The 10,842-nt window shown below is 45.4% G+C and overlaps 1 protein-coding gene and 1 pseudogene across 1 annotated transcript in view; one reads left to right on the top strand and one right to left on the bottom strand.

The window, feature by feature from the left end:
* Positions 1 to 10,842, bottom strand: part of LOC149355633 (uncharacterized) — a 430,506-nt pseudogene that overhangs the window by 251,965 nt on the left and 167,699 nt on the right.
* LOC149355637 (uncharacterized) overlaps positions 34 to 10,842 on the top strand; it is a 94,918-nt gene continuing 84,109 nt past the window's right edge. The window contains exons 1-3 of the mRNA XM_089583961.1: positions 34 to 577; positions 4,411 to 4,482; positions 10,007 to 10,123. Coding sequence (XP_089440087.1) covers positions 455 to 577; positions 4,411 to 4,482; positions 10,007 to 10,123 — 312 coding nt within the window. The 5' untranslated portion in view covers positions 34 to 454. The remainder of the gene's footprint in view (positions 578 to 4,410; positions 4,483 to 10,006; positions 10,124 to 10,842) is intronic.

The raw sequence follows: 10,842 nt of genomic DNA, 5'->3' as shown, positions 1-10,842 counted from the left end.
CGTCACATGGCGGTGAGTTCAAGAAACGCAGACGCGGCTAGAGAGAGGGAGAATTACGCAGCGACGCAGCCGCTCCAGCCAGAGACTGTCCCATTTTGGCGCGAAGGCGTCGTTATTTTGCTTTTAAGTGTCGGTAACTAATTTTTATGTCATTTCGGGGACTTCTTTAAAATCGGACCCCATGTGACGTCGCAACTACGTGAGTAGGGAAAAGGCAGGGAAAATCGACCAGGGAAAACCGCGGCCCATCCCAGAAGTCTCAGCCTCAGATCTGCGGGCGATTTTTGAATCGTCTTTGCGGCTGTATGCTGCGGGCCGCCTTTTTGTTTTCGAGCTTCAGTGACAACTTGTTTGCGCCGAGTCCTGGACCTTCTTGCGTGCTTTTGTTCCGTTTCGCTGCTTGTCACGCGCATGCTGCTGTCAGCGTGCCGTGAAAGACTTCCAACCCGCCGCGATGTCAGTGCCGGCGGCCGTCGAAAGTGGGCCATGTTTCAAGAGAAAACCGTGGATACCGCCGCCCGCACGCACGACCAAAGAGGATGCACCGCGCGAGTCCAGCCGACCCACCAGCGCAAGCGTGAGTCTTTGCACACGGGTGAAATTCCGAGCAACTGATAATTAGCAGTATGCGTTACTTACGTGTGTAGGACACTGGACTGTGGAGACATTGCAACTAGCGTGGAAAGCACAAGGACAGCGACAAAAGGAACCGACGGGACAGCACGCTAGACTTCAACTGAGTCAGTTGAAGTCTAGCGTGCTGTCCCGTCGGTTACTTTTGTCGCTGTCCTTGTGCTTTCCACGCTAGTTGCAATGTCGCAGTCACTAACGAATACACACCAACTAGCCCAACTGTCTTCCATGATGGACTGTGGAAAGAACGGACGGTGCAAAACAAACTCGCCCAGCTTCTGTCGTCAGGGTTTATTCGGCAGTAATCGTATGAGATTCAGCTTAAGAGTCGGCCGCGGGTGAACGTGTAATACGAGGCCCCTTCGCGCAAGTAAATTGGCGACTGCAGTTTGTCGTTTTGAACTGGAAAGCAGTGGGGCAAACTCGGGCAGAATGGCAGCCTTTTTTTTACTGCTTTTTTAACATGCCAGCTTGCTAGGTATGTAGTATGTGTTTCCATACGGAGAGGCCAGCTTGAAACATTTTACATGGATGGCACAGCCAGTAGGACAACAGGACACAATTCTGACTTTCAGCTTAAATGAAGACAGGCCAAACCAGTTGGACAGACGAGGCCCAGGAACATGACTGGAATGGTGGAAATAATGCTCGACAGTGAGGAAGTGAAGCAGTCTGTCGGTGTGAACAATAAACATGGCCAGACAGTAGTTGAATATAAAAGAATAAAATCACAGGATACAACCTAAACATTAAAGTGTAAGTGTGTCTATAGTCATGTTCTTCAACCCTGGTGAACATAATCTTTATGCAGTCTCATGGCCGAGACAACTGTGGCTGATGGACGGCTTTTCTCTTGCTGAGAGGGGAAGAAGTGCTAGGTTGATGCCAGCATCTTTTTTTTTTTTTTTAATGACAACTGCCTCAGTAATCTGTCTTGTCTTCTTATAGATGCCATTGTGCCTGCAGGCTGCATATCTTGTCTTGTGATTCTCTGCACAGCTGACCTGTACTTACGTTTGGTAGTCTCTTTCTTGAGTTGAACTTGACACTTTCGCTCTGTTTTGCTGCGGTGTTGATAAACATTGTAGGTTAACCGTGAATGTAAGGCATGACTGCTAGTTTTCTCAGTAGTGTAAGCTTCTTTCGTTGTTTCAGCTTTCTTTCATTTCATGCTCTCAAGTAAAGCGTCAATTGCCAATATCAGAATTTCCTGGGTTTAAAGGGGTCCTGTGTTCTTGTCATTTTATGTATGTAAATCATTCCCATTTGGTGTGAGTGTAATCTCCCAAGATGTGATTTCAAGGTCATGTTGACAAGTGCCCTTCTGACAGTCTTAAAATAACCCGAGTCAACAGCTCAGCATTGAAAAACAGGCGGAAGAGTCTGATATTGTTGTCTTTAACTAATTTGTAAAAATGGAACTCTGGTGAGTTTTCAAGTGGCTGCTGTTTTGTTTTAGAACCATAGGCAGTAAGCAGCTTGTTGTATGTCTTTGAAACAAAATAATGCAGTCGTCCAGGTAGGCAAAAGATGATTACTATGCAATTTCTATTCAGAGTGGTTTGAATTTTTCTACCACAGTTTGTAAAATAGCCTTAAAAGGTGGTGCGACATTTTAGGCCGAATGCTGGTCTTGGGCCCGTATTCCGAGTTGTGTCATTTTTGAAACAGTCGTTTTTGGCCTCATCCGATTGGTTGAAATGCCGGAAAGGGATGTGGTGGCTCAGATGCAGTGAAAACTGTCGAAGAAACCAGCCGATGGTGTCGCACACACAGCGTACGCTGCCATAGCGGATGCTCAAGGACCCCAACTGCAACGAAGGGACATCCTGCTGCTGTTCACAGTTGCAACCAAACGGACATCCGCTTCCGGAGTTTCAACCAATCGGGTGTGACTGAAAATGCCAGAAACTCGGAATACGGACCCTACTTCTCTGCACATAGTGGCTGCAACCATGGAGTTGAAGTAGACTGTCAGGGGCATGAGGGAGGCATCTGTGGACATACTGGCTGCATTTTGAAAAGATATCAAACCCGCTGACCCTGTGATGAGACAAATCCTGGATTTGCTAAACCTAGGCAAATCCAGGCCTCTGTGCATTTGTAATTTTGTACCCACGGTGAGGTAAATGAAGAAGGTGCTTTTGCACCTTTTCTGGAAAGGAAGATACGAAAGAAAAAATTCAAAGCTTGATGGGCGTGTAATAAGATTTTTGCAGGGACCTTTTCTGAATTCTTCACTGCTGTGAGCCGTGGCATTTGATTGTTTCTGTTCACAAGCAAGGTTCTTTTTCTTTCCAGACTGCCTTGTGTTCTTGTGTTTTGTGCTTTGATATTTGGGAGCTTCCATGTTTTCTTAATCCTTTAACAGTCATATTATAAAGGAGTCAAGGAAATGAATTGTAATTGCTATGTTATACATACGCTGATAGCATAAAAGTTTGTTAACGTCGCTGAAATTGGAACAAATGGTGTGTCGTGAATTTGTGACACTGAATACTAGGTACATTTTGCGCAACTAGTGTGGGTCATGAGGAAGATCAACTCAAAGACCGTCATTCACAATGAAAACAGTACAGACAGTTCTTGCTCAGGCAGAGGTGCGGGTTAAATATGCAGCAACGGAAATCTATCTCGAGAATGTAGCACAGTAGCCTTCTTCCTGTTATTTTGCAATGCAACATTTTTGAGGCTGTCTGCTGTCGTCTACTTCACACTTTCTTCTCCACCATTGCAGAGAACAAATCCGGGACTGTCATTGGGTTCTGCCACTGTCCAGCCACCGCTGTTGCTTTCAGTATTCAACTAATCTCTCTCTGAAACACGCATGGAGTCTGGGTCACCATTGTTCCTGTCACTCGTGCACCAACTCAAGGTTGCGAAAAGTGATGACTGGTCTCCTTGAAGGCACAAACTTGAACAAAGGGAGGGAAGGGGAAGCCGCCGTCAGGCGAGCGTGGTTTCAACATGGAGTCTTGTTCTCACCCTGGGCAAGGATCATCTGAAGATGAAAGGTCGATGTGGTGTGCGAGCTCTAAGGGGAGAGTGTGGTGGGGCATGAGGGTGGTATGCATTGTCTTGCTTTTCCCCCCTGCCTCCCTTTTTTCAAGTTTGTGCTTCGGGCAGCAGTCGTGAACATATCTATGTAGAGAGGTGCATATTTTCGTTGAGTGAACTGGTTGTTAACAGCTTATGGTACACTCTATGCAACCTTGGGTAATTGAGTGTCAATGCATTTCTTTGAACATGTACAAAGTGACACAAATGCTCATTGTCACAAATTCAGGAAAAACCAGAAATAATTAACTTGTTTGCTAAAAAGAAGTATTTCAAGGTCTGATAACCAGAGAGGTAGTTGTCAGGGGCCCAGGGAGGGTAAACAATTTTTATGTAACAAAACTTTTCCCATTATATATAGTATTCTAGACATCTGCTCCACCTTGGGGGATTCTCCTAAAACATTTGACCAACACTCTTATTAGTATTTGCAGAATGGGGCATGGGGAGTAGCTGATGGCTTGCAGCCATACATTCACACTCCCTTTTCTTTCGCATAGCTGGCTCACAATTGCACCTTACGTTTTCACCAGAAAATGCCAACTGCTGGGAACATACTGGCCCAAGAAGTTGTACGCAAGCCACATGTGTAAATGGGTAGACAGCGGATATTTGGTTTATCGTGAATTCATGACCCTGAACGTAAAAGGGTCAAAGCAGCCACTTGTGGCTGGTAGCAACTGGGTAATCTCAATGCTGCTATGCACTGTTCTCATGCAGCACAAAGAGCCGTCGTGCCCTGGTGAGAACGTGCCATCATGGAGCAGCTCATCATCTGGGGCCCAAACACTGGTAGGTGGCAGCTGTGCCTTTGTTTCATGTCCATGTTGACCACTTGGTGGTTTCTACCGCAGCGGTGGCATAGTTGTTTGAGCATCTGCTTTGCATGCGTGAGATGCGGGGTTCGATCCCCAGTGCCGCCGGGTGCCGACCGGTCATACAGTGGGTACATGGCTTTCCCCTGGCCTGGTGCTCGGCTTATTCAGGGGGAAATGCTTGGGAAGTGGGTCTTTGACCCCACCTTGAGTAGAAGAAAGAGCCTTGGGTTATGGCGCTCTGTGGCCGCAGATGCCCTTGCGCCATAAAGATCATCATCACTTAGTGGTTTCTGATAACCTCACCTCAACATGCAGTTTTTGTTTGCTGCGTACAAACTTGATGGCATAGTGTGTCCCTGAACAAGTTTTCTTGTGAAACAAGGCTTGCTAGCATGCTTTTCTAGCAGCATATTTCTGGTCGTGATTGGAAACCTCAGATTGGCAGCAATGAACTTGTTTGAGATGGCCCAGTGTGGTAGCTAAGTGACTGTAACGCTCGTCTGTCTGAGCCCAAAGTCGCGAGATCGGATGCCAGCTGCAGTAGCTACATCTCGATGGGCTCTAAATATAACTACGTCTGTGTGTTGTACGATATCGGTGCATGCTAAAAACACCCCAGGCGGTGCAGAATAATCCAGAGCCCTCCACCACGATGTCTGTCATAGCCCAGGTGCAGCTTTGGGATGTTAACTTCCACATACTGAGCTGACACGTTCTTGTCGGGTGTGACCGCTTCCCGTGCGGAGAAAATACAAGCTGTTGTGTTACCTTATTTATCCTTGTGTTATACTGTGAGCTGTCCTTGAATCAACTTTTTACTGACTAGTGACAAAAAATTTCCACACAGTCACCCAAGCTAATGCAGATTTTGGTGGGAACAGTATGCTTTACTGTTGCCCGTCATGGTAAATGGTAAAAGTGCAACCATGATAAAAGTGCACAGATAATGCTACAATCCTTATCATCTTGTGTGATTGGTAATTTTTTGTGTTTGCTATCTTAGCGCTGACACGACACACTAGGTCCAACGAAGGTACTGCATCAAGACTGCACATACTTCACTCATTTATTAAAGGGTGATGATTATTGTGTCATGATTTGATAAATGCTCACTCATGTGCTATATGTTTTGTAGACTGCATGACCTAGTTAAAACTGAATCTATGCATGAGTTCCTCAAGGTAGTTGTGGGGTAGGTGGTAGTGTGCAGAACGAGCTGCATTTGTCACGGAACGGTGTATTTGTCTCGAGACTTCAGGTTAAGATGTTTGGTGATACTGGCGGTAAATGGTCTCTTCGATTTGGCTGCACTTTCTACACTCGTTCACAAAAGTGTTGTGCCAGTGCAACAGCGGTTCTTGCAACTCGAGTCTAGGCTGACACTAGCACTCTTGATGCAGCTGGTGCAACGGCCATATCAAGAGGAAAAACACAGAAACGCTCGTTTGCTGCAGCTGTGTGTTATTGTTTGTCACGCGCTTTGACATGTGCACCGGATTGTGCTAGTTGTACTGAACGCTGTGCATTTGTTTGAAGTGGTGCATCTGCTGCCAGTGGTCATGAAACATGTTGATTCCAACATTGATGAGTAATTTGACTCCGCCCTTTTTGTTGTGTTGTGCAAAGTGACGCAGGTTGACTGTCACTGAGTCAACAGATACTTTTGGAGAGGTAACTACAAAATGCTTGGACTTTGGTTTCAGGGGTTTGGTTTCAGTTTGTGCGCATGGTTTAGGCTGTTGCCATTCTACCAAAAAAGTGTCCCGTTGTCCATCAGTTGCAGCAGTGGTGGTGGTGGAAAACGTTTATTTGCTCTATTTTACAATATTTTTTTTGCGGCTTCAGATGGAGTCTTCAGTCTTATCATCAGGGTCGGTTCCCCTAGTCCAGGGCTCCGCTGAGGGTAGCTGCCCTGCGTGCACGCCTTACTAGTCCTTGTTGGACTTCCAGGATGTCGCTGGATAGCATCCTCTCCCACTGTTCCGCGCTCGGGTTTTCAATTATGGGTAGCTTGTCTATTTTCTGGCATGCCCATGTGGTATGGTATAATGTTGGTTTGTCTCCACACCACGGGCACTCGCTCTTGCACTGTGTGGGGTAGATTTTGCTTAGGATGTTTAGGCACGGGAATGTCCCCGTTTGTAACTGTCGCCATGCTACGGCGCAGAAGAGTTGCCTGATAACTTTGAACCTCCACTTGTTTGAACTCCACGACTCAAGTTCACTGATGGTGGACGGTAGCAACAAAGTGACTGTCAGAGATTGACTGGCAGGCAATGGCATGGGCTGACTGACGACGACAAAGCTGGTTGCTACTATGCCAGCTGGCGGTGCGGGCAGGGCACTTTCTTCTTCTTTCTTTTTCTCACTCTTTCTAATATATATATACAGTAAAAGCTCGTTAATTCGAATTTCACGCGACCGGGAAAAAACTTCGAATTATCCGATGTTCGAATTATCGAATGGCGGCGAAAAAACCGGCAAGAACCATTTGCATTACGGTATATGTACGGTATTTACTCGTGCAACGAACCCGCTCGCATAATGAACCCACCCACCCCCGATTTTTGCCAAAGAATTTGAAAAAAAAAAAAAAAATGCGTCTCTCCATCTCGCGCCGTCGCTGTCCACAACGCATTTCTTGGCGGCGCGCCAAGATGCTGCCCAGCGATAACGGTGTGTTTACTTTTGGCGTTTCCTCTAGCAAAAGGGGAAGCGAACTTGGCAGAGTGCCAGCGCTTGTCCGGTTGTGCAAGCCTCGTTTTCAGTACGTTCACCTTATCGTGCCATGGGCGATTGGAGCGGACGCCGTCTACTGCCACTCAATCATTGGAATGCGCGATAGCAGCAGCAAACGCCTTTTGCAGCGAACAATGCTAAAAGCCGGCGTCATGATCGCGGTGGACCGCTTGCTTCCAGTGGCAACTGATGGGTGGAAGGATCGACGACACTCGCAAAGAAAAAAAAAAAATTTTTCGCGCATAATTTGTAGCGCCCGTCCGAAGTCAGCCTTTCACGGGCGTTGGCTGGGACCACGCCGACAGTACTTATCCGTATTTCCGAATTAACAGGGCTCGAATTGACGAGTACTTAGTTGAGAGTTCCAGAGGTTGCGCAGAAAAGGGGATAGGCAGCCGCCACCGCCGCCGCCAGCCCCTACCCTCCGGTGCCGCCTAGTGCCACCGGCCACCGCGCCTGTGATGGCGCCATGTAGGCTTTAACCACTCATCCACGGTTTTATCTGGTTCCATCTTCTGTCCCCGCTTGGGACTTGCACAGCCTCTAACTATGCGGAGATGCTTTTTTTGGGGGGGGGGGGGGGGGGGGCACGTGCTGTGCGCCAAGCCGCACAGGCGCGGCAGCGCGTAGTTCGAATTATCCGTAGCGGAACCGCCTCGCTTTCGAATTAACGGGCTTTTTTATACAGAGATTTCTATGGAGCTTGGCCGGACCAAGCAGTGTAGTTCGAATTATCCGAAATTCGAATTATCGAGGTTCGAATTAATGAGCTTTCACTGTATAAGCAAAGGTGCGTCTGATGTTGTCACGTGCTGAATAATGATGAAGAGGCCACCTAGGCAAAAAGGAACAAACCGCAGCGAGTCATCACAAATGTTACAATCACCCACTTATTAAAAAATAACACCACTCGCCTTCTGTCTTTTGTATTATTCCTCCATCGTGCTGCATGCTGCTACCATGATCGTCTAGCACGGGAAATGCGGTCGTTTCAGTGCCGGTCACTTAAAACATACATGACCTCAGAGCCATCTGGGTCATCCCACACCAAACGTCCCAGAGCTCGCCCATCTCCGATTTGTTAAAAAAAAATTCATGTAAAGTTACTGCAACATGCATAATCTAAGCCTAAAATAGTTTTGCCGAAAATAATTTATTTGTGAGGTGAGCTGAGTGAACATTTTCGAAAAGTGTAAAACCAGGCACCGATCAATAATTGATAATAAATCCAATTTTTTTGGAAACACTCCACAACTTTTAATGACATTTGCACAGATTCTGGCTTTTGATACGATTCAGATCATGTATTTTTGGGCAGTATAAATATTTTTTGAACTTAAATAAAATGTTAAATTTCTACTATTTTAACATTAAAAAAAATATCAACTTCCACTTGGAAATTAAAGTATGGCCATCTTGCTTCCCTAGATGTCTATTGCCCTTAAAAAATGTTACAGCTGATGAAACTGAATACGTCTAAGTGAAATGAAATACTTAAGTTGCAGAAATGTGTCATGCCAAGTGCCGTGCTGTGGTGAAGAAGCGTTAAGAGACGACGCAACTTGCGGCACGAGAGCTCAACTTCAAAACTTTTTTCTTGTTTTCAACAAAAATCATCTTAATTAAAGGCATTATAATTAAGAAATTAAAGGCAATAAACTGTTCTGCTCAACCCGCCATCATTTTTACTGTTACTTGGACCACCTCAGGGTGAAATAAACAGGAGTTTTGGGTTCAAAATGCACTTTTCTGCAAGTTCAGTGTTTTATTTCACTTTGACGTATTCAGTTTCATTAGCTGGAACATTTTTTGAGGGCAATAGACATCTAGGGAAGCAAGATGGCCATACCACAACTTCCGAGTGGAAGTTGATATTTTTTTAAATGTTAAAATAGCATAAATTTAACATTTTATTGAAATTCAAAAAATATATTTAATACTGCCCGAAAATACACATGATCTGAATCGTATTGAAAGCCAGAATCTGTGCAAATGTCATTAAAATTTGCGGAGTGTTTTCTAAAAATTTTGATTTTTTTATCCATTATTAAGCAGTGCCTTGCCTGGTTTTTTTACACCTTTCGAAAATGTTCAGACTGAGCTCACCTCACGAATAAATTATTTTAGGCAAAAATATTTTAGGCTTAGATTATGCACGTTGCGGTAACTTTCCACGAATTTTTTTTGTACAAATCGGAGATGGCCGAACACACCGTCTGGGACGTTTGGCGTGGAATGACCCATCTGCTGCTACTTGTCGGCTACAGAGTGCACGGAACACCTTGCACTGCTTGCACGAGAAAACTCCTAAAGCATACGTCCTAAATAAATGTCCCAAGCGTTGCTAGCAGAGTGACTGTCTGCTGTGTTAGCTTGAACGCCAGTAGCAAGGTAGATTGCAACCATCGCGTGTCGGTTGTCTCGTGAGCCTTGGTGATTTGGCTTTGCACACTGGCAAATTGTTGTATGATTTGGGGTCTGTAATGGATTGCACCACCTCTGATATAGTGTTTTTTTGACTTGCTCGAATGTTTTCATTACACATCACTCAAACGTCAGTCTGTGTTATGGCTTAAAGGTGTCTCAGCAGCTGCTTTCATTTGCCTGCTGCTGGTCCAAATAGGTCATGTGACTCAATAATGCAGATGACAAGGTTGTGACTCACGTTCCCATGTACAGCTGACGCTGTAAAAGTGCCTATCTATGATTGAAAATCTTGCAAACAACCACACACTCTCTGGATCTTTTGTCTTTGTCAGCCAAAGCCCATGGTGCAGACTGAGAAGCTTGCTGATGCCATCATTCCTCCAGGCCCTGGTGGGATATTTGCCGGCACCGAGGTGGTGCACCCAAGACAGCAGGGGCAACAGGGAGATGTAAGTGGTTTGTCAATTCAGCTCATATTAGAACCTGTGTGTGCAGTGAACTGGTAGGCCTGCACTTGAAGTAGTGCTCTCGCTTAAACGGGTCCTGGCAGCACACTTTGAGAGCATGTGAGAGCAGAGTTGGATATGGTGGTGCTTCCAGCATCAGTTGTAACGCCTTTATTGAGATATTTAATACATTTCAGTTCTCTCGAGGGCTACTGGCACTGACAGCTATCATGCTTGCAGTAGTATTGGGCTTTGTAACAGATGTAACATACAAGGTACCATTTCTTGGGCACACGATTTTGGGTAAATGTCAAGTGTATTTTTAAAACTTGAAAAAAAAAAAAAAATAAACCCACCTAGGTGCAAATAATTTCACAAGGACAAAAAGAGATGAGGAGACAACGGACAGGCGCCAACTTCCAACTGTTTATTTCTAGAAAAACATAATTTATAGCCTCGGGTAAAGGCCACATTTTCACACCATGTGCTTTATTGCAGCCGTGACTTATCACCTTGCACAATCATTTTTGCACAGAAAATCGTACTCCGCTGCATACAATTTTTAAATGACGTATCACTCATGCACAAGGCTGCCTTTTTTATTTATGTGAAATACTTCCAATAAAAGCCTCGTCTGCTTGTTCTTTCTTCTGCCTAGAATCCTCGCCTTTTCCAGTTGAGGTGCACACTTGCACGGGTTAACATATCTTACCAAACTGGAA

This window comes from Amblyomma mixtum, chromosome 3 (assembly GCF_055824585.1).
Source record: "Amblyomma mixtum isolate Tamu chromosome 3, ASM5582458v1, whole genome shotgun sequence".
NCBI classification, from domain to species: Eukaryota; Metazoa; Arthropoda; class Arachnida; order Ixodida; family Ixodidae; genus Amblyomma; species Amblyomma mixtum.
This window is presented reverse-complemented; position numbering and strand designations above follow the sequence as displayed.